This window comes from Ornithodoros turicata, chromosome 3 (assembly GCF_037126465.1).
Source record: "Ornithodoros turicata isolate Travis chromosome 3, ASM3712646v1, whole genome shotgun sequence".
Classification (NCBI taxonomy): domain Eukaryota; kingdom Metazoa; phylum Arthropoda; class Arachnida; order Ixodida; family Argasidae; genus Ornithodoros; species Ornithodoros turicata.
This window is the reverse complement of record NC_088203.1, coordinates 49,293,687-49,318,166: the sequence shown is the minus strand read 5'-3', so window position 1 is coordinate 49,318,166 and position 24,480 is coordinate 49,293,687. Positions and strand designations below refer to the sequence as shown.

General features: G+C 46.3%; 1 protein-coding gene across 3 annotated transcripts in view; it reads left to right on the top strand.

Annotated features, from left to right (window-relative positions):
- The window catches only part of LOC135387031 (phospholipid-transporting ATPase ABCA1-like), a 476,077-nt gene that overhangs the window by 286,322 nt on the left and 165,275 nt on the right, over positions 1-24,480 (top strand). For all 3 annotated transcript variants that reach the window (XM_064616460.1, XM_064616459.1, XM_064616458.1), the window contains one exon: positions 21,160-21,613. In XM_064616460.1, the coding sequence (XP_064472530.1) occupies positions 21,160-21,613 (454 nt within the window). The remainder of the gene's footprint in view (positions 1-21,159; positions 21,614-24,480) is intronic.

Genomic DNA, 24,480 nt, shown 5'->3' with positions numbered 1-24,480 from the left:
CCTGTTGCTAGCCCTAGCGCATCCTTCTCTGCTCTCGTGATCGAGTTTCATTCCTTTCGTTGAACGGATCCCAACGGATTTCGAAACTTCACGCATGCATTTAGCAATCACATATAACAACCAATATCACTTGATAATCAAAGCAAAATAAATTATTATTTGAGAACCTTTCATTATTGACCGTTTCATTATCCTTTCGTTTGGCTAGGATAATAATCCATGATTTCTTCGCCAGCATGCATAAACAGCCGGCGGGATAAATTCGTCCACAGGTCATGGATGGAAGTACCCGCTCCTTGACACTGAAACCATTGCCTGCACTCTGTCCGCATATTTCACAGAGACATACGCTACACGCAGGTTAAGATACGTAGTGCGCGCAACAAAGGTTTTGCCACAAAATGAAATTGATCACACAGAAACAAAGTGCTTCGCGTTCGTCCGCGATAACCACCTCAAAACCAAACAGAGCAACATTGTGTAGTTGAGTAACAAGTTGTAAAGTAACATACGATTTGCCCCAAACCAGAAGAACACAAACCGATGGCGGTTGATAGAGCAGGTTTATTGTTTATTGTAGGTTTATTTGTCTTCACGAACTGTTTAGGAAAAGTAACAGTACTTATCTTTTCACGTCTGGTAACAGGCTTCTCTGGAACGGTTCACTGGTTTCCGGAAACAGCTGGACCAGATGTGTCGTTCTTCCCGAAGGTTGCGGGGCACTAAAAAAGAAAGTAAAAAAACAATGCTTTGATGATGCATAACTCTGGACGAAAATCACCGTTATGAATAAGCAATAGATGCTGATTTCGTTTTTGAACATCAAGGGACACGTGTCAGAAACGTTCGTAGATCACACGGAATGAACATTTGCGATGTGAGGTGCAACTAGCATAACCAGTACATGTAATTTCATTAACGGCATATCTGAAATGCACAGGTTACGGCGACACAGAACACTATCAAACGCCTCTAATGTACAGAGTGACCTGTAACTATGGTACGTAATACACTTCAGACGCTAAACCTACATTATCTTCTTTAGTAACAAAAAAGTAAGCGAACTTGTCTTACCGTTAACCCGCGTGACATCGGGAAAAGGAGTGGCGACTTCCTCATGGACGATTTATATGTCTTTTGGAGGTGCAAGGAGTCCCTGTCATGTTTGTTTTTCCGGTGTTGCGATGATCAGCTGCACGAGGCATTCAGTGTTCGCATTAGCCGTTTACGGGAGTTCGACACTATAAAAATCGCGACCATCGAAACTACCCCCTCGCGTATGTGAGCACAGCGATCGTAGTCCCGCCGGCCGTTCGTATCCGCGCTTCTCAATCAAATGACCCTCGCCCAATGATCCCGATGTAAGGCTGGCGTTAGTTCTGGGAGACCAGTGAGCATCCACATATTTACAAACATATCACGAAGCCAATTAAGGACTTCAGAGCAACTGCGCCAGTTGCGACAATGTTTTCGAAGCTGTGCGTTTCGCTGAATCGCCCGTGGTTGACGTAGCCCACTAGGCGTAGTGTATCTTGCTACAGGTAATTTTTAAATACCATTTCCTACCGATTTTCGGCTTTGCGCAAGTATATAAGCATCGCTTCTCACAAATTAAATGTGTATAATATTCACCAGAGCGCAACAGGATGACGCCCATCGCCATTCTCAGGCCGGCAGTGTCTATCAGTTTGTTTCGGTTTCTGTTCCATTTTCGTTTTATGAAAACAACGATCCGGGAAAAGTTGGACGCCCAGTATGTGCGTGTATCATTGTGTGTAATTGTGGAGCGCTTACCTGAAGGCATTGCAAATTTAACCGTATGATAACAAGAGTAACCCGTGATATCCCCAGGGAATCGCCGCCACCAGTAAAACGCAGAAAATAGCATTTGAAAAAAAAAATGCCTATTTTGTTCACGTGTACGAACGCATCCCAACTGCTCATTTGCATAAATTAATTAACCATAGGACTCACTCTCCAAGGATATGACGAGCACGAGGAATTAATTCATTGTGTTGTGTAAACCGTGCAAAAAGCTTGATTGCGCGTCCGCAAATAAGGTGCTAGGTAACCAAATCAAATATGTACGCGTTAACTGGTATCTGTTTAGAAAAACATCTGTGATAATGGTGAAAATAGTATGGCATGCGCGCAGCAGCAACCATGTCAGTGTGATCCATACATAGCTGTGCACACTTTACATCTAGGTGTCCTGAGGTTACCCCAGGGTCTCAGGTCTTGAGGTTGCCTCAGAGCTTGCGGTTCTGAGGTTACCTGAGCGCTTGAGGTCCTGGAGCTACCTGAGAGCTTGGGGTTACCTCAGAGCCTAAGGTTTCCACAGATTGGACCTGAAGGCATGGTCGCCACTCTTCTTCATTTTCTTTCTGGTTTCTTCGCCTTCCTTCGCTCTGCTCTTGAAGCACTGGAGGTATGCACCTAGAAATAAAATTCAGTTCAGGTACTATAACCGAAGAGGTTATACAAAATAACACACGAAATACCGAATAGTGATTACCAAATTGAGTGAGCATATTTGCATCGACGAAAGTAATTTGCTCCTCGCAGTGACAAAACTATAAAAGTCGATTACGTTAAATTGTCATACTCAAAACGCACATGGTTAAACCACAAAAACCACAGGCATACCTAGAGTCTCCAACTAGGCTTAGTAGGTCTATGCATACCAAGAATATGCGTATATGATTTGAACAAGAAAAAATAACGATAAATGCTTGGCAAACCAGAGGGATGACAGCCTAGTGAGCAGCACCCTCAGGCGCCTTGTCGAATGAAAAGCAACAGAGGGACAGAAATTTGGTGCCGATAGTATACCGTTCGAGAACATTCACACTATCCTGCGTTTGTTCCGGTTCCGGCTCACGCTATGATGATGATGGTTTTCCTATCCGCTTTCGTACGCTGCTGGCCTTGGCGATATCCTCAGTGCCTATCACGCGAAATGCAATCTATCTGAAATGCATCGTGGGGAACCTGAAAATGCAGTATCAAAAATTCTAGAAATTCAAACTTACCTCGACTTCTAAAGTGTCCCTTTCCATTCACAGGATATTCAAGCATGTGTTTTCCTCTGAAACAAGACACGCACGCAGGCACACACATACAGGAAAAACTATATACAAGAAAATTTCCTTCACGTACCTTCCAGAAAGAAGCTTCCAGGGGTTTTCTCGCCCTCCTTCCGGAAATTAGCGCGCACTGGATATCCCGTGTTCCGATTGAAAATCTGTGCCATCGTTGTCTTCAGAAAAATACCTCACATCGTCCACAGAAGCAACAACTCGAGTGTCGTCAAGAACCTCACGTATACACACGTCATCATGACATCTTATTAATAACCGGCACACAGGACGAAGCAGATACACACGTATGCCATGGAGGCTGGAGCGTAACCGTTCTAAAGAGAGGAAGGCGATTCCGAGAGCCGCGTTACAAAAGGAAAAAAGAGGGAGAACTAGGGATGAGTGGCTGCAGCGAAGCCACTGAGCGGAGCTGTAAAAACGACACGGACTCATGTCTCCCGCCGTGTTGTTGGTTTTCGCTTTTTTATTTTTTTTTCAAAGCTAAATGAAACGAAATATTCCATCTCTTGTAGATTATTTGCACAACATCTCATTGTGGCGTACGCGAACCTGTTTGAACCTCATAGAAGCAGAAATCTCGCAACAACTCCTGCTTGTAATTTTATCTATCCACTCTTGCCTCCAATAGAAATTCACGCGTGACTACCGTTCACCATATATTGCGCTTATGGTGTTTTCAGACGGCTGGTTATGCAAAAATCTCTCGTGTATTTTTCAAACAAGTAACGTGATTTCTGTTTGCATATTAGCAAAACCCAAGTGTTTTAGTAATATGAATTATAATCTCCACTTCGCTTGCTTTTTAGCAATTATTTCATTGTGATTTTTGTGTAACGTTTGTATTGGTGTACAAGTTGTGGGCGCCTTGTGCTAGCAGAGCTTTAATTTAGAACGAATAAATAGAGAAAGAATATAATTGAATTTACGCCTTCCTGACGGTTTGTATTCATTAACGCCAATTAATTAATTGCAAATTTAATGAAGGTAACATAATTAAATTACAAGTCACCAAAGTCACCAATTCTACTCGAAAAACCTTACAAACCTCTGCAACGAAAAGGACTCCTGAGAAATTCCCACAGAAATTTCCATGGCTGTAAGGTGTACCAATGTGTGAGGCCCCTTGTTGAATCGCAAGATTCGCTGACGTAACCGTAGGAGAGCTACGGCCTGGTCTGAGTTCTTGAGGCGGAACATTTAAAGAACCACAGCAATGTCCGGGGCTCTGAGGTAGAGCTTCAGAATGTCTCGAGGTTACCTCAAAAGAGCGAAAGCGAGGTCTGAGGTCCTGAGGCAGAACCTCGGAATTTCTTGAGGTAACCTTAGAAGAACCACAGCCGGTTCTGAGGTCCTGAGGTAGAGCCTCAGGGTTTCTTCAAGTAACCTCAGAAGAATCACAGGCAGTTCCGAGGTAACCTCAGACAACTTCAAGATATCCTCAAGATTCTGTCGTGTGGGCATTGAACAGCCTCTACAGAGGTCCGCGGACTCACCCTACGAACTTTGAACGGCTGCCATAGATGTCCGTAAACACGCTGTATGAAATCCGTACGCTCACTGCAGAAGTCCGCACAGAGAGGGCGCCGAACGGCAGGCCCTGGGAGGTTCGTTGGACAGGACAGTACCCAGACAGAACACTATCTCCTGCGGACGTTCGAAATAGATCCCAATGTCCACATCCGGAGATGGACATGAGATGGATATCTCCTGGATTTACATGAACGGACGTCTCTAACCGTACGTCCGCAGGATGTACCGTAACGGCCGTTTGAGGAGTTGTCCGAATAGGGTTCCTGACGGGATGTTGCATGGAGCATTATCAGAGGTGAGAGAGAAACATGACAATGTGTGTCCCGGTGTGAGTTGGACTTTCGCTGAACCAACACAATGCCTCAAATCAAAACCAGTAAGAAACACAGACGTTATCGTTATAGTGAGTTAATACGCCAAGCAGTTCTTCAGTCCAGTGTTATCGGTAAACGCAATCGCAATAAACTTAAACACCGCAGCATTTACTTTGACTCGCAGGCAGCAGGACTCTCGAAGTTGTGGAGGCTCGCGTGACAACCAATATATCGTATCTGTTTTGGTTTTGGATGACGCTGCCTTTCTGAGTTCATGTTTCTAAGAGCGTTTTTGCTTTTTAAAACTTTGTGCTTGGCGTCAGTAACGGAAATACGAGAAACAAACAAAGAGGATCAACTGAGAAAGAAAGATGCAGTGGCAAGAGCTGAAACAAAATGGTAGAAAAAAAAACGCCTTGTAAGAATCTCTCCAATTACGCAGCAGCTCAATAGACAGTACCCATAATAATGAAAAACACAGGGCCCTGAGCACGTACGCAAGTAAGTCTAACGTCTCGGCATCTCAATGTAACTTCCTGTTAGGACAAACGACGGATATTTGTGGGAAGTCCAAACCGTGGCCACTAGGAGGTGTGGGAGACGTCTGTCGGAAAACGTCTGTCACAAAAACACATCAACAGCAGTCTGGTGCACCAGAGGAGCCCAGAGCCACAACGGAACACGAAAGTCCGGATGCGAGAACAAACGCGTCCGACCTCAACGAACTTTGCAAGCGAAATGGATGCCAGAGCCACGACTGGTGGCGGCGGTGGAAGGGAAGGAATACGCCAGCTGTTCAGGCGCTCCTCGCACTATGGCAAGAGAACGCAAAGTCGCGCGAGAACGGGACTGATACTATCGGAAAGTCGACGCTTTTCCCATCAAAAAGAGACCTCAATCGCCTTTCTACGCCAAAAAAAACCCGATATCGAGAAAAATGCCCCCGGTCCTATGTATAAGAGGGCCGCCGTTGCCACGGTGTCCTTCGAGAACGGAGAGGGATAGAAAGGTGCCACAAGTTTCTACGCGTTGCCTATGTCGAGTGCGTTTATCCATTAAAAGGAAATTCGCATCCGCCGCGGGCTTGAAACCTGAAAACGGGGACAAAGTCAGGGAATGGTGGTCGGAGTCAGGAATTTTGAGAATGACGCCTTAACCGCTGGAAATGGACGGGTGGTCTGAATGGGAAAAATGTAGAGCAGACAGAGCTCGGCATTTCGGCCCGAAAGAACTCACGATCACGATCATTTGATAAGGCGAGCGTGAGGCTGAGGCCGACTCACGCTCACGCTCAGGCTGATATGGCTCAGGATCAGGCACGGCTCAGGCTCAGGCACGCTCACGCTCAGGCTGAGCGCGATACTGGATCGCACTCATCCTCGCGCCTCTGTTTAGCGCAATCACAACGTCGAACGAATGAGTTGATCGCGCATGCTGCGATCACCATGAGGGTGACAGCATGACTGCGATCACGATATCAGGCAAAGTCCGTTCGTGTGATATCTAGGCATTATCGCACTCACGCGATCAGCACGTAGCTGCGCTGTTGGCACATGGCACCTTGCACAGAGCAAAGGCAGGGAGGGCGTGAATTTCCTTTTGTAATTGTGCTTTCGGGACAAAAATAGGCAAATCAAAGGTCGCAATGGCAATAAAAAGTTCTTTGAGCCCGGTTGTGGGGTCTTTTGGGCAGTGGTTGTGCAGGCAACAGGTGTTGTGCCGCTGCTGCAGCAGCGAAGAATCATGTGCGATTGCGTTGATGAGCCGCGCACCATGGGCACAATTTTATCCTGTGTCTCCACTGTAACATCCGAAAGATTGGAAAGGGAAGAATAGTGTGGAATTTCGAGCACGGTCAGAGCACGCTGTGGATCTTTCCAGAGCACCTCTGCATCTACAGTGTCATTTATATGGTGTTCCCGGTGCCTAAAGTTCGGCAGATGTCTGAGCGTGACGAGTTTCTTGCGGAAGAGTATGGCAGGCAAGATGTCTGCACCTTTTGGAAACATAACACCAGTCGGTATCCTAAGCTCGGTCGTCTAGCGGAGGTCTGATTTGGCATACCGGCCGCTTCCGGTGGCGTCAAACGCCTTTTTTCGGTAGCCGGTGCAATACAAAGGACGCGACGGTCCTCACTTCTCCCGATTACAGTGGAAAAAGTCACCCTCGTGGCTGAAAGCGTGAAGGGGTCAAAATGGGCAGGAAGCCGGAGAAATTCCACGTCGTATAGCCATTAAAACCTCATTTAGCTACACGTATTTTTCAATATCAATGTTAGGATGTTTTTTCCTTCACGCATTTCTGCGCGCTGAATAAATAATTGGTCTTAGAAGCACAATGTAAGCTTCCAATTATGACAGATTTCCTAACTGACGACGCCATTGGCCCTCTCGTCGCCAGTATGTCAACATGCCGGAGCCGCGAAGCCAACTGCGACAAACAGAAAACGACACAAACCATCACCACATGCCGACATTGCAAAGTTCTAGCATCGTTACAACAGACATTTGGTCACCTTAAAACAGGTTCACAACGACGCAGTGATCAGCGAAGACGAGATAAATAAAGTTAGAGACGTCAGAGTATGATAGCAACTATCGGCTCTTATATTTGAATTTTATGGGCAGGGGTTGTTGAGGGTAGACAGACATGAATCAAGAGCATCAATCATAATATAAAACTGGCCAGAGGGCTCGACTCGGAACACACGGCGTTGCGAACGCGCCCAGAAAGTGCGCGCTTCCCTATACTTGGCGCTTTTGCAGAACAACATGATCGCAGTGATGAGCGCGATCAGGCAATAATCGCGCTCAGGGAAAACAGCCTGATCGCAATCACATTGTAATTCCCGTGAGTGCCTGCAGAGGCGCGGCATCGTGATCGCAATACAGGAATCACGAAATACCGATTACTGCCATGAGCGCGATCGCGATCACCGCAGGTTTCCCTGATGTTACTTCAATGCGCCAGGATCACCGCAAGGGCACTTCAATGACGATTGCAATCACAGCCACACTCATCCCTCTGATCATCGTGATGGCGGTTATTGTCGGTCATCGCGATCATGCCTGATTTCGCCGAGGTCTGAGAGCAGAGAACAGAGCACATGCATACAAAACCTCGACTGATTCGGACGTCATACGGACGGAAGTCATACTCTTATACAAGAGTAAGACATACGTCATACTCTTAAGCCGATATTGCGAGAACGGAACGTCGCGCGCTTACGGGATCACCGCTGTTCGAAAGAGCACATCGAGACGGTCACAACGAAGGGAGACACGACCATGTCGCAGCAAGGGGAACGTTTTGGGGAGAAAAAGCCGTCGATCCCTTTACTGGGACGCCAGTAAACGCGGAAACCTGTAACTCGAGAACCGCTAAAGTTGGAAAAGTGTGGTAAATTTTACCACGTGTACCGCGTCGATAACAGTATGCTCTCGAAAGATAAATGATGTCTGGGGCGAGCTTATTTCCGAAAAAGGGCCCGAAATTCGAAAAAAAAAAAAAACAGCTTCACTAATGCACTTGTCCCAGCGTTTCACGAAGGGTTGAATGCCAGCAGCGTTGAAATCCTTACCGGCGCGTGGCAGCCATGATCGGACCGCATTCTTGACCTCGTCGTCGCAGCTGAAGTGGCGGCCCCCACGTAACGCCTTCAGTGGCTCGAAGAGATGGAAATCGATGGGTGCGAGGTGTGGACTGTAAGGGGAATGAGGCAGCAACTCACAGCCAAGTTCCTGTAAGGTGCGTGTCGTGAGATGCGCGGTATGCGCTGCAGGCATTGTCCTGTAGTAGGACGACTCCTTTGGTGATAAGACCCAGTCACTTTTGCCTCAGCGCCTTATGGACGTCTCTGAGAACCTGGCAGTAATATGCACTATTGATGGTGGTACCACTGGGCAAAAAATCAACATAAACAACGCCAGCCTTGCCCCAGAAAACCGTGGCCATGACCCGCAGACGGGGTGCCTCGTAACTACTTGGGAGCTTGCGAGCAGCTTCCACTGTTTTGATGCGCGTTTAGACTAAGAGTGAAATGGTGCACCCACGTTTTATCGCACATGATGATCCAATCAGGGAACGGCTGTCCTTCAATGTCGAAACGGTACCTTTGCTCTTGGGAGATTTCCAGTCTTCTCTGCCGGTCAAACCCGGAGAGCTGCCTCTGGACCCAAGGGGCACTAACTTTCCCAAACTGGAGGTGTTCATGAATGATAACTTGTCAACGTTCCCACAGAAAGGTCCGTCTTTCGAGCCAGTTCGAGACATGTTATCCGTCGGTCCTTGAGGATCAGGCGCTCCACAAGTTGGATGTTCTTAGGACCTCTGACACTGGGGTCGTCCTGCACTGATGTACGGCCGTCTCGGAACCGTTTGCACCACTCAAATGCATTGCTGCGGCTAAGTGTACCGTGGCCATACTGAGCTTTAGTCTTCTGTGAATTTCTCATGACTTTACGCCTTTATTCACGAGAAACTTCATGACAATTAGCTGTTCGATATGCGCGCTCACCTCGTTGTCGGCCATCCTGTCCGGCACGTGTCTTCTCTTTTGCACAAACTTTGGACCACCACGTGGTGAACGCGGATGCCTGTCGCTTGTGAAAATGACGAAAAAGTAGCGCGAGCCATTTATACACTCAGGAGACAGAATGCCCGTGTTTGACTTGAACACCCCCTTCATATATGTATATATATGAAACGTGCTCAGTCACTCTCCCAGGTGTATATCGCTCGCTGAGCGACCCCTGGTTTGCCATTTCCGAACGATGCGCAGCTACACAGAGCGTGTCCTCTGGTGCTGTCGCATCGTCCCATGAGTATATGTATATATATATATATATATATATATATAATGAAATGAAATAATAATATATATATATATATACAGGGTGTCCCATCGAAAAAGGGCCAGGGGCTAACAAAAAAACAGTGATCTACACAAATGGAACCAACTGTACGTGCTTGGCTGTTGTGTGGTCTATCCAAAAATATGTTTTTCATCGCCCCTTGTCAATTAATTAGCGGTAATTAATTTTCCAACTTTTTAATTATCGGTTTTAGCTCTCAGATGTCAATGAGGAAGTTGTAGTACATGTCGAAAAAGACGCAACTGAAGTGGTTCGAGGTTGCTATGGCTTGTGGTTTAGTTTTTTCCCGGGTTTAAAAATTGGTTTCTGAAGCCGCGCGCACCACAGAGCGCTTCCCATAATTCGGCGCCCGCGTGCGACGATTGCAGTGCACTCTGATAGGCGTGCCGTGAAACAGGTGAAATATCTTCCTCTTGTGTGAAGTGGCCCAAGGATGGTCTCCAAGTGCTAATATCAAAGTCAATGTACGCCGGAGGGCGCTGAAATCGTCGCGCGCGGGTGCCGGACTTTTAAGCTCGGGAAAAAACGAAACCACAAGCCATAGCGACCACGAACCACTTCAGTTGCGTCTCTTTCGACATCTACTACAACCTACTGATTGACATCTCAGAGCTAAAACCGATGATTAAAAAGTTGGAAAATTAATTACCGCTAAATAGTTGACAAGGGGCGATGAATTTTTTTTTTTTGATAGACCACACAACTGCCAAGCACGTACAGTTGGTTACATTTGTGTAAAGCACTCCGTTTTTTAGCCCCTGGCCCTCTTTCGGTGGGACACCCTGTATATATATGTGTGTAAGTCACTTAAGGAAGTCACTGTAAGTCAGACTTACAAACATATGCTATACGTGCAGCCAAAGAGCTCCTGCTAATTTTTTCCCCCTTATACACTTGACTGGCTTTTCACTGGGCTTTCAGAGGTGTCTTAGGACACCCTCACGGGAGGCATCACGTGCCACGTGACCTTCTGACGCCATCCGCTCAAACGTTGCCTGCCTGCGTACTGCTGATGAGGCCCAAGAAGGCCGAAACAGCTGTCCAGTACTGGCATGGCGACGTTTGACTTACAAACATATATATATATGTATATATATACTGGAAGAAAGGGGTTCGGGCGACCGCGAAATTAAATAGGTACTAACAAAATATGAGGCAGACAACGAAGATGTAGGAAGTAGAAAAAGGGGGAGTTATTTATTTACTAGTGGAAAGTTAAGGGGGAAGTCAACGTTGCGGCGGAAGCTCCGCCTTCGTCAGTACTGAAGAATGACAAATGACACTTGGAGTTTTATACAGTGCTACAATGACGTCACAATCGGGGGGTCCCGCCACCTGGCGGCCGTCAGCAGGGCAAGTACAAGGAAGTGGTTGAGTCACGTCCGGTGAAGAGGTCATAGTCCGGGAGGTGGGATGGAATCCAAGGGCTGTGGACTGTTGTTCTGCAAAGAAAAGGGGAACAAGCAGCAGTACACTATCTAAGCAGATAAGTTTCTTATTGTTGACAGTACACCGGGGTCCTCGTTTATGATAGATTGGAATTTGTAGATAAGGTAAGATTCCCGCTGTTCTCTGCACCGGTCGGAACTGAAGTTTGTTTGAAGAAGGAAAATTGAAACATCGTAATTGAATGCCCTGGCTGGCTAAAATGGCGTGAAACTGGAAGATTCGGTTTTTTCGTCACGTCCGATCGGTGATTGTTAAATCTGATTCTGAATGCGGTTTTTGTCTGGCCCACGTACTGTGCTTGGCATGCGTTACATTGAAGGAGATAGATAACGTTGGACGAATTACAGTCTAGGTTTGCTCTAATTGTCACTCTGAAGTGAGAACTAGTACTTTCGGCTATGGTGGTGTTTTGCATTGATTTGCATATTTGACATCTGCGGCCTTCACATGGGTGACAACCCATTGGTGAATCATTTGGTTCGTTGATTTTAGAATGAACTAAGCTATCTAGAAGATTGCGTGCGCGCCTGTAGGTGACACGAGGTGCCTGCCGAAAAATTTCCTTTGTGCGCTCGGATTGCTGAAGTATGCTATAGTGTCGATTCAGTATACCCTTAATGTTTGGGATATTTCCAGCAAATGTTACGATCAGGTTGGTAGCGTCCTCTTTTGTGCTATTTTTTCGCGTACCGAATAGTGACTGGCGCTCTATTTTTCGGGCCCTGTTGAGAGCGTCTTTCACAAGGTTCGGTGGAAAATGGCGGTCAACGAATGTTTGTTGCAACAGATTTAGATTCCTGTCAAGATCCTCATCGTTCGAGCAGATTTTCCTGTACCGAAGGGCTTGGCTGTAAGGGATGGCAAGCTTTGTATGCCGTGGGTGACAGCTATGAAAGGACAAATACTGTTGGGACTGTTACATACTGTTAAATACTGTTCCTTTCATAGCTGTCACCCACGGCATACAAAGCTTGCCATCCCTTACAGCCAAGCCCTTCGGTACAGGAAAATCTGCTCGAACGATGACGATCTTGACAGGAATCTAAATCAGTTGCAACAAACATTCGTTGACCGCCATTTTCCACCGAACCTTGTGAAAGACGCTCTCAACAGGGCCCGAAAAATAGAGCGCCAGTCACTATTCGGTACGCGAAAAAATAGCACAAAAGAGGACGCTATCAACCTGATCGTAACATTTGCTGGAAATATCCCAAACATTAAGGGTATACTGAATCGACACTATAGCATACTTCAGCAATCCGAGCGCACAAAGGAAATTTTTCCGCAGGCACCTCGTGTCACCTACAGGCGCGCACGCAATCTTCTAGATAGCTTAGTTCATTCTAAAATCAACGAACCAAATGATTCACCAATGGGTTGTCACCCATGTGAAGGCCGCAGATGTCAAATATGCAAATCAATGCAAAACACCTCCATAGCCGAAAGTACTAGTTCTCACTTCAGAGTGACAATTAGAGCAAACCTAGACTGTAATTCGTCCAACGTTATCTATCTCCTTCAATGTAACGCATGCCAAGCACAGTACGTGGGCCAGACAAAAACCGCATTCAGAATCAGATTTAACAATCACCGATCGGACGTGACGAAAAAACCGAATCTTCCAGTTTCACGCCATTTTAGCCAGCCAGGGCATTCAATTAACGATGTTTAAATTTTCCTTCTTCAAACAAACTTCAGTTCCGACCGGTGCCGAGAACAGCGCGAATCTTACCTTATCTACAAATTCCAATCTATCATAAACGAGGACCCCGGTGTACTGTCAACAATAAGAAACTTATCTGCTTAGATAGTGTACTGCTGCTTGTTCCCCTTTTCTTTGCAGAACAACCCTTGGATTCCATCCCACCTCCCGGACTATGACCTCTTCACCGGACATGACTCAACCACTTCCTTGTACTTGACCTGCTCACGGCCACCAGGTGGCGGGACCCCCCGATTGTGACGTCATTGTAGCACTGTATAAAACTCCAAGTGTCATTTGTCATTCTTCAGTCCTGACGAAGGCGGAGCTTCCGCCGCAACGTTGACTTCCCCCTTAACTTTCCACTAGTAAATAAATAACTCCCCCTTTTTCTACTTCCTACATCTTCGTTGTCTGCCTCATATTTTGTTAGTACCTATATATATATATATATATATATATATAAAGAGAGGAAAAAAGCCATTAAAAAATAAGAAAAATGACGCTAGATGTGTTTGAAATTCACACTTACAGTTAAGATGGATTCTATGGCTGCACGTAAAAAAACAGATACTCATGGAACGATGCGACAGCACCAGAGGACACGTGTTTCGCCGTGTTTGCGGCTCGTCGGCCCTGGGTAGCTGCGAAACGTTCGGAATTGGCAAACTGTGACCCCTGGTTTGCCAATCCCGAACGATGCGCAGCTACCCAGGGCCGACGAGCCGCAAACACGGCGAAACACGTGTCCTCTGGTGCTGTCGCATCGTTCCATGAGTATCTCCCTCTCTCTCTCTCTCTCTATATATATATATATATATATATATATATATATATATACAGGGTGTTTGCTCTAACGTGTCCAGAAATTGTATTTAAAGCAGCGATAAAAGAGAAACGAGTGCTACTTTTCAGCTACTTGGCTAAGCAACAGGTGCTACTAGTAAAGCACTACCTGTTTATTACTCAAGTAGCAGAAAAGTACAACTTTCTTTTCTTTTATCTCTCGCTTTAAATATATTTTTCTGGACACGTTAGAGCAAACACCATATATGGTGGTCCACCAACCACGATAGAAATTCATAGTACAACGTAGGTCCCGGTGAGACATGCGGTGAAGGGAATTTGTTCTGCAAATAACTTTTGCCCCATATTGGTAACATTTTTATTTCATTTCAGTTGACGGAAAGTTCATTTCTTGAATTGAACTCCGAAAACTCCCAAGGCAACCTAACGTTTTCTTTGCGGAAATGGGTTCCCCGTGGTCATTTTAGCGAGTATAGCACATAATCCCGCTCGTAATGCAATTGCAATTGCCGAAATAAATTCGCCGAAAATCAATGGAAATGAGCACTTGGCTCCTCCTCTTTTTTGACGCCTTGTAGTTTGAGCGCAAAGCTGCGAACAAAGGAGGTTACATTGACAGGCCACACTCCGGGAGAAAAGGTTACAAACCGTCAGGTGACCCCGTTTTCGGTAAGATTCCCATACTGAACCTGCGTGTTCGTCCCGTGGGTAAGGCTTGTAACCCTTAAAGGAACGGTCTTGTACCCCCTGCTCCTTTGATAAAGTGTACCATTCGATTGCCCTTTGTTGAAAATGGAATACTTCTAATTTACCCGACAAAACACGCTACAGTTATTAAATAACCGAATTAAATTGATAAAGTTTGCAGAGCATGCCGCGATCTGTGTTGGCAAAAATAAGAACGGCCACGTCGGCCTGCGGGTAAGTCAGTGATAGGACACAGAAATCGTCTGCTTTTGTGCGCGCTAGTCCATCGGCGTGAGCAGACGCCTTTCAGAAGTTAATGGGCACTGCGGCAACTCTCGCACACTTTCAGTTCTCAGGTGAAAAACGCACATTCTAAGAAGTGGCAAGCATGGTGGTTTAGAACAACTATGTTAATCCTCAGAGACAAGTTAAAAGTCGCAGGACAACCCCATCCACAATCACAAATCTGAAGTCGCTGGCCATCGGCGCGCGCGGTCGCATTACAGCTCCGACTAAAAATATATTACGCGCGCTTCCATTACACTCCCCGTTGCACGCTGATCATGCTTCGAAATGAAGCGTCGCTGACGGCGTACATGGAGAAGGAGGGCGTGTTTATTTAAAAACCGAGTTAAATACTCGCGCAAAGAAAACACGTGACTTAGCTTTCACGTATCCCATTATGCGCCACATTATCGGAGATCCCACAGTCAATGCTCGAACTACATTCTCCGCTCGCGGAGGTATATACCTGAGTGACCCATTTCGAGAGCAAAGGGGATGATTCAACCCAAGGTGCTTCTGCAAGTTACAATTACCATGACAACGATGACGTACCCGCAGGCCGACGTCATACGTGATGTATACATGAGAGAAGCGCAGATTTTATCGTCTGCTATTACAGCACGTTTCGACAAATTCGTCGAAAACGTCTTGGTTATTCCGATCGAAACTTTGACGGTTGTATCTGTACAGTACTCGTGTAGCTAGTTTTGGCTAAGCTTCGGAGTCGCCCCGGCTGTACGAGACCGTCCCTTTAAGTTATTGGCAGAAAAAAATCCCTTGACCGCATGCCTCTCCTGGGCATGCGTTTTTTTACTATGAATTTTTATCGTTGTTGGTGGACCACCCTGTATATATACTGGGTGTTTCACCTAAGGTGATACTCGCTAGAGGATAATCGGACTTTCGGCAATTACCTTCTGGAAACTTTTGCCACCATTGAGGAAGGCTTTGGTCACTTTTTCAATGCGGGAAATTTATTTTTGTCAATTGAACTTCGAAAATTGCCAGGCGAACCTAAATTTTTTTTACAGAAATATGATGTCTTCCACGGATAACCACACAGCGAACCGAAGCTATGCACAGTGTAGCAACAGAAATAGTCTTTAAAAATTTGTAAAAATTCGGCTCTAGCCCGCCTGCTTGAGTGTCGCAAAGAAAAGCGCACGGTATTTGCGGGTAGAGGAGGAAGTGCGAAGTAGCGCGATGAGAGGAGGACATGCCCCTGCCCAGATGATAGACAGAACATTGCAAAAAACACGAGGAAAGGGAAAGGAAGAGACATCGCGGTAATAATCTGAGGTTACATGGGATGCGTTCCAAAACAAACCCTCGAGTCGAGTAGTTCACATGACCGAGCTGTACCATGTGACCACAGAGTACGCGCCCGGTCGAGTAGCTTTGGGAACGCATGGGGGACTCCGACCGAGTTAAGATGGAGGCCGGTGTCACCACCGCTCTCATCTCGCGCGCGTCAGGTTTATTTTACAGAGACGACGATAACGACGACTGGGAATATTGTGAGCTGTTTACAGGAGTCACCATGCCCCGTCGGACATAGTTGAACTCTTTCAGCACTTTCTGCATGTAGTTAGTTACTGGACAGTTACATTCAGAGATTGCTTGTCTGGTAGTATTTCTTCCAAGACACTGCAGAATTATTCTTAAGCCGCTCTATTGGAGAACGATAGGGAAAAGCAGCTGACATTGTCGTCATTTATTTGTTAATGTTTTGTGGGATAGAAGACTTCACGTACTATTAGTTACCCCAAATGCATGAAGTGGATACATCCCGTTGCATTTGGTAGTCAAAAGCAATAAAAAAAGAAAAATGCTGACATCATGACGACAGAAGGTGAAAAATACAAAAGGTGGAAGCTGCTGGTTGGAATCCTGGAACTGAGGTAGTGGTGCGGGCGTGGTTGGGGTCACGGAAATGTCCTCGGCGTCGGAGTCGAATGTGAGCAGAACGGCTGAAAGAAAACACGTAATCAGAGCGCGATGGAGCGGTTCTGATAGTACACGTACCGCGAAGCGCGCAAAAGCTTCCTGTTTCCTTCATCTTGAAAGAAGTCTGAGCTTGGGCGAAAAGACGGGAAATTTGTGACAGAGTTCTGTCATGCTGTCCCTTCCTTCCACAGCTCAGAATTTATCCAAGTTGCACCCAGGCATTTATCCACCAGCTAACCTGCGCCTATGGTACATATTTTATCTGAAACCTGTTCACACGAACGTACCAACAAACCATCTTCAACTGTGAAGGTAAAGGAAGGAAAGTAATATTCAATTTAAAATCCCATTTCGGACACACGCACACAAAAGTAATAATAATAATAATAACGCTGGTCAGTAATAGCCCTTGCTCCTAATACAGTTTTGAACGTTTCACATAGAGCTCTCCCTTTACCATGTGGCTACAAGGCAGTGAAGCAAATAAGCATCGCAGGGGAGCTGTTAGTGAACACGTGCTAAATAGATAATGGAAAAGCGACGTACATGAAGACAAAATGGAAAGGCGCACCAGCGAGACTCACTTTGTCCTGGGAAATTTATCAGGCTCACGTGTATTTGGGCGTTCGCCTGGTCCTCAGAAACCACGTCTCACAATCCGCATCGGAAAAGTGTTGCCATTTCGGTGTCCAGATGCGTATTGATTACCCGTCGTGGAGGTAGAGGCTTGTCGACAACCAAACGTTCAGCTGGATTCGATGCCGCGCTTTCGGGGAAAAGAGCAGACGACGAAAGCATGACGTCATTACTCGAGCGAACCTTCCCTGACCGGCCTTCCGAGGAGGGTTGAATCGAGTTAACTCTCTGGTTACTCCACCTTGTTTTGGAACGCGGGTAGTGACGTCATCGAGTTACTCGACCCGGTTTTGGAACTGCGCTTCGGGTAGAGAGCTACTCCCGAGTTGACTCGAGTAGGTTTTGGAACGCACCCATGCATCCTCATTGGTACAGGGCAGGGGTATGTCCTCCTCTCATTGCATCTTTGCGGCCGATTTCGTGCGCCGTCGAAATACTCGTGTCAGAAAGAGATGATTTTCACTTTTTTTTCCCACTCGCTGTAGCATTAGAGATTTCCGCTTCCGGTGTATTGGACTAAGTTCGCCAAGGGCTTAATGATTCTGTAAAAACACGTTATGTTGACTAGGCCAATTTCAGAGTTGAATTCAGAAATTTCAATTCATTGCAATTGAAATTCGACAAAAGTATTTTTGAAGGTGACAAACTTAATTGCCCCACGGGAGCCGTTGATCGCATATTTTTCCGTACAAAATGTCTCTGTCCCGCCCCTCTAACTAAAAATGTGACGTCACTTATGACTTTCAGAACTTGAACACTCTGCTGGTGCACTTCTTCCACGCAGTTTCGCACGTATAGACCTTGTTTCACCGACTTGTCCTTCGTTTATCCGCTCTTTCTTTTGCAGTTTCTGGCTTACAGAGCATACGTTCGTTTTCAGGTGCTGGTTTCAACTGAGAAAATCGTGTATGAGGTACCCTTCCTCGAAACACTTTAGCCGGGGACTTGCCAGTGGATGAGTGGGGAGTGATTCTGTACTGCAAAAATAAAATAAAATAAAAATAAATAAATAGTAAAAAGAAAAACTTGTCAAGGAAGCTTGTGCCGAAGATAAATTATACTCGCTCAGCAAGTTATACGCTATGCAATATACGCTCAGCAAGTCCGTATGACGGTGAATAACGCGGATAACTTCCATGGATAATGTCATGTTGTTGTAAAAAATGGTGAAACTGGTCACATACAAATTGGTCTAGTACCTGTAACCAGATTTTGGGGGAGCAGAAATTGTGCCCATATCGTTCTGAGAATGCAAATTGTATTCTCCGCTTCTGTAAACATCAGTAAAACTCGATCCATTTGGAAGAATTGTCAACTTGTGGTGTGCGGTTATGTATAAAAAGAAATGGACGATACAAGAAAAAATCGGTTGTTTACTTCCATTTGACGGGCAAGTCCGTGTAATATGATCCTTCTTCCCACACTCGTAACACGAAGCTTTAGAGAAATGGCAGTTCCGAGCATTGTGAAATTTGTTACCACAACGGAAACATTGTCCTACTGATGTTGTCTCGTGTCGGTACACTGGTGCTACTTCGCACTGGTTACTGTACTCCTCCTTACAGTGTGATGTCGATTCCCGTCCTATCACTTTGCTCTTGTGGATGGACAGCTCCTTCGCTGAGGTATGCACACAGTGTCAAACTTTTCTCATCTAATTCGAGTAGTGCATCCAGAATGTCTGGGTTGTGGCATCACGCAACGAGTTGGTCCAGTATTGCTTCATCTAGGTAGTTTCCAAAGATCACGTCTCTGCTAATCTCTTCAACACTATGACGTAGTCCTCAATCGGCTCTTCAGGCTCTTTACTGCGCTTATGGAATCTCACTCTTTCTGGAATAAGTAGTCTCTTCGTAGCGTAATGCGTGTTCAACGTTGTGAATATTTTTCGTAGGTCGTTCCGCTGGGTGAGGCCGGCATAAGTATGTTCTCGAACATGCTGTAGGTATAGCGTTTCCTATGTAATGTAAAAGGTTGTTCTCATTGTCTTCCGGTTTCACAGCATTCAATCGTAGAAATATTTCGAGTCGCTCGAAGTAGTCCCCAATTAGTTCTACGGAAGGCTTGAATTCTGCAAACTTCGGCATGCCGGTCCCGCGTGGTTCGAATCGTCGCCACAATGTTCTATCGCGTAGCACGCGCCTCGCGAGCAGAGGCTGCAGCCAGCGGCCCAAGCTTCATTCTGTTGTCGTCCATTTTTTTGTATACATAACCGCTCACCACCTGCTGTTTTAGCTCATAACTACAAGTATTTTCGAAACACAACAATTGTGAATCAGGAAACGCCCGGCAATAGGTATCAACAGCGTGAGTCAAGTTGAGAAACGAGTGACGTAGAGCGCAGTCCTGTGAAACTGGATAGGCTGCCGACAATCCAGCCCGCCGGACCCACCCAATCAGCGCTGCTACTGCTTTCTCACTCGCTCCCGAAATACTTGAAATTTATTTCAAAAAGAAAAAAAGGAAATCGAAGTGTGTGCTCTGTGGACTCGATGCCTTGAAGAGTCTTCATGCCACACAGAAGAATGCAGAAATGAAACAGACTTGTGATAAGGAAGGGAGTTGCCTCAGGACAGAAGCCGCCGATATTTCGAACACAGACTGTTCTTGTTGGCACCGTCCTCATCATTGGCATGGTATCTAGGTGTGACGCAGGTCCGTGCGAATTGTGGGTCAACAGCCCGAAGGGCAGAAAGGGTCCGTACGGGCTTCTACGGCCGGAGTGAATGGCCGCTTTGTGAGAGTGTGGAGGGGATTATGTGAACGCAGTCATCTAGGCTCCATACCGGTTAAAGAAAAATGGGAGGTTCACGAACACGTGGACGAAACGGGACAACAGGCAAGAGTTGGCAAACATAGCGAAAGATTACTGGTTACGTCTGGAAAATTCCAGAACGAGCAATGGGTAGATGTCGGTGGTGTAGAGCTCGTTGGTGCATGCATTGTGAAGTAGAAACGCATCAGCTCCCGTGGCATAGTGGTTAGGATGATCGCTTTCCACGCCGAGACTGGGAGGTGACGCGGGTTCGAATCCCACCATGGGCTGTGCTGCCTGGAGTTTACCCTGGGTTTTCCCTGGGTTCCCTTTGAAGTCGGCCCAGAACGCATGCTAACACCCATATCCCCCTCTCCTTTCTACTGTCCTCTCTCCATCTGTCCACGTCGATGCGCCGCACATAGCCATAGTTGCTTCGTGGCGTTAACACGGAATTAAAATGTACAAACGTCCCGCATTGGGTGCTTGTTAGAGTGGCTGATTTGACGTCACCACGTGGCATGCGATTTCGTTGGTGGATGTCCTGTATGGCGTGAGCTAGATATAACTGCTGTATATTTCTGTGCTGGATTATGATCCAGTCAGAGGTGTTTCTTGCTGAGCGTTGCTTCCTGCGCGTTGATCCTCAGCGGCGCCGAACAGCAAGCGGAGCCAAAAAGTTTGCCTATTATGACCAGACAATCTACTGTGGTCATCACCATATAGTTTGAGTAACTTTTTTTCCTTCAGTGCATGCTTTATTATATTCAGAATCTCTCGCGCGTGCTTTTTCTTGTTCAGTTAGCCATGTTGAAACGGATTAGCGAAGCAAGCCAGATTGTAGAACGTGTTGATTGGTACATTGAAGCGTGGTCAGGCAACGCGACGGTGAGGAGGATAGATAACGCTGTTTATGTGTGTCCCCTGTCCTTGCCTCCGTTGCGTTTCCAGATCCATGTTTTCAAGATTAGCGAAGGCAATAGTCTCTAATAAGTTGGACGACATATTCAGACTTCTTCCAATACCTAGATGATCTGTGTAAATAACCCACGATACTGTTATATATTTTCAGACGAAGACGTGCAGCGCTTGTGTGTTTGCAGAAAGCGGCATCCAAATACGTTGCAACAACTGCGAGCTCTTCTGACGAAGCGCTTCAAATACCAGTCTAGAGTGTGGTCTCCCTTTCTCATCGGCGTCATCTTACCCATACTCATTATACTGGTCGAGCAGGAAGTTGAAAGTGATACGGTAGCAGGGATTGTCAAAAGCTATGCTACAAGCTTTCAAGCAACAACGACGGTCCTTTCCTTTGCCTCCTTCTACCCAAACGAAAACGTATTTGTCGAATACGACAAAGAAGTAACCGACCTCGTGAACAATTTTTATCTGCCCATCCTGAGGAATGAGACTGCGCATGTGGAGGTTGTACACAAAGCAGAACGTCTTCTCGCCGACTTGGGTCAGAAGAGGTACCAAGAGTATATCTACGCATTTGCCTTAGGAGGATCATTTCGAAGCAACAAGTACGTATATTTTTTCCTCACGACGTACTACAGACCTGGATACGTACACGTAGTTTGCAGGAGAGCAGTGTTAAGAGCAACGTTAAGTGGCCGCCAGAAGGGCTACTCGATGAAACTGTCTCCACTATAGAATGCTATTGTAGCACGTCCGCCAACGCTTCCTAGAGGAAAGGAAGTCTCGACGCTTTTTGCCTGTTTCCCTAGGTAGACATACAAGTTCGCGGTATGTCATCCGTTTGTGGCTAATGCCGCTTTCACAACTAATTCCCACCCATGCGGCTGATAGCTACTCTACGCTGCGGATGGACCGCTATATCTGGAAGCAGTCGGACACTGCGCATTTGAGATGGCGTGGGCGATGTGCCATCCTCCAATCTGGAAGATGTTGGCGCGCTTTCAGCGAGCAAGTCACGTGATGACAACCAAAACCATTGAGAAGCCGGGACCCATTACACTCCCATAGCACTGCTAGGGGCTTTGTGAATGTCTGTGTCTTTGTAATACGTCTTCCTCTCATCTACAAGCGGTTAGCAGCTGAAGAAGTACTATACACGGAATCCACTGGCTTGCATTGTGGCATTGAGGAGTGCTCAGTCACTCTCCCAGGTGTATATCGCTCGCTGAGCGACCCCTGGTTTGCCAATCCCGAACGATGCGCAGCTACCCAGAGCTTACGAGCCGCTGTGCTACGAGACGCCTCCTCTGGTGCGGTCGCGTCGTTCCATGAGTATCTGTTTCTCTGCGTGTAGCCATAGAAGCCATCTTAATCTGTAATTTTGAATTTCAAACACATCTAGTATAATATACTTGTTTATTGAATGGCTTTTTTTCCTGCATTATAATTCACTGGCTTGCACTGTGGCATTGAGGAGTGCTCAGTCACCCTCCCAGGTGTATATCGCTTGCTGAGTGACCCCTGGTTTGCCAATCCCGAACGATGCGCAGCTACCCAGAGCTGACGAGCCGCGAAGACGGCGAAACACGTGTCATCTGGTGCTGTCGCAACGTTCCATGAGTATCTGCTTCTCTGCGTGTAGCCATAGAAGCTATCTTAATCTGTAAATTTGAATTTCAAACACATCTAGTATAATATACTTGTTTATTTAATGGCTTTTTTCCTGCATTATAATTCACTGGCTTGCACTGTGGCATGGAGCAGTGCTCAGTCACCCTCCCAGGTGTATATCGCTCGCTGAGCGACCCCTGATTTGCCAATCCCGAACGATGCGCAGCTACCCAGGGCTGACAGAGTCGGAAACACGGCGAAACACGTGTCCTCTGGTGCTGTCGCATCGTTCCATGAGTATCTGTTTCTCCGCGTGCAGCCACAGAAGCCATCTTAATCTGTAATTTTGAATTTCAAACACGTCTAGTATCATTTACTTGTTTCTTTAAAGGCCTTTTTCCCCTCATTATATTTCACTGGCTTGCACTGTGGCATTGAGGAGTGCTCAGTCACCCTCCCAGGTGTATATCGCTTGCTGAGCGACCCCTGGTTTGCCAATCCCGAACGATGCGCAGCTACCCAGGGCTGACAGAGCCGGAAACACGGCGAAACACGTGTCCTCTGGTGCTGTCGCATCGTTCCATGAGTCCGTTTCTCCGCGTGCAGCCACAAAAGCCATCTTAATCTGTAATTTGGAATTTCAAACACGTCTAGTGTAATATACTTGTTTATTTAATGGCTTTTTTCCCCTGCATTATCACACATGGTTAAAAACAGTTGCTACTTTTATTGCATTAATAATTAAGGGGGTACTAGAAATAGATTTTGACTTCACTCGCTGACTTCAACAGGACTAAACTTATAAAAATTGGTGAGAAGGGCTTATATACAAGGGAAAGGGGGAAATGAGAGGGGAACAGTACACGTGGATCGGCGTTGGTGATGTCGCAGGAGCATTATTGCTCGTGGTCCATTGAGCACTTGGAGAGGCGTTGGCTGTCTTCCAGGAGAGTTCTCCTTGGTTGTCTGATAAACCTGAAATGATAAAAAGAGAGACGGCAGAAAGAACGAAAGAGGGTAGCGGGACGTGGTCTCTGAGTTAAGGCTGTGAACTGTAGACAATACGCCGGGGTCTTCGTTTATCGTGGACTTGTAATGTAAGATGTACATGTACCTATCCAGGGCTTTGTCGCGGTTGGCATCAGGTGTGAAATCAGAAGTTGGTTCAAAGGGATTCCTGACTCCAATGCGAATCCCTTTAAACCAACTTCTGATTTCACACCTTATGCCAACCGCGACAAAGCCCTAGATAAGTACATCAAGGCTGTTCAAAGGGATGTACTTGACGCATACAACAATTCATCTAACCGCAAAACTAAACCAAATTTAACAACAGCGGAGCAGCGCAGCTTTTCCAACTTAAAAAACTGTGGCGATATCATTATCAGAAGGTGAGACAAGGGAAGCCCAGTGGAACGCCAGTGAAGTATGTAAGAGAAAAAAAAAAGGCGGAGCTCTTCGACTGCACGTACAGCATATGTTTATAAGTGCTCAAATGTCGACAATGCCAGTGCTGGACAGCTGTTTCGGCCTTATTGGGCCATAGTCAGCAGTGCGCAGGCAGGCAACGGTTGAGCGGATGGCATCAGAAGGTCGCGTAGCACGTGATTCCTTCCGTGAGCGTGTGCTAACACCAGTGTGGTACATGGCGGCCTTACTATAGTAGCGCAGCTACTGTATTCGATACTTCATTCAGTAGCGATCGCGCTATATTTTAAATTTGTAACGGGAAAAGTAATTCCGCTACAAATACAAGTAGCGGCGGGATCTTTCTCCGCTACCGCTACCGCTACCGCTACTTTTCATAATATGGAATGCGTGGCACACACAGAGAAAAAGTGAGATAAAGATGAAGCAGAAT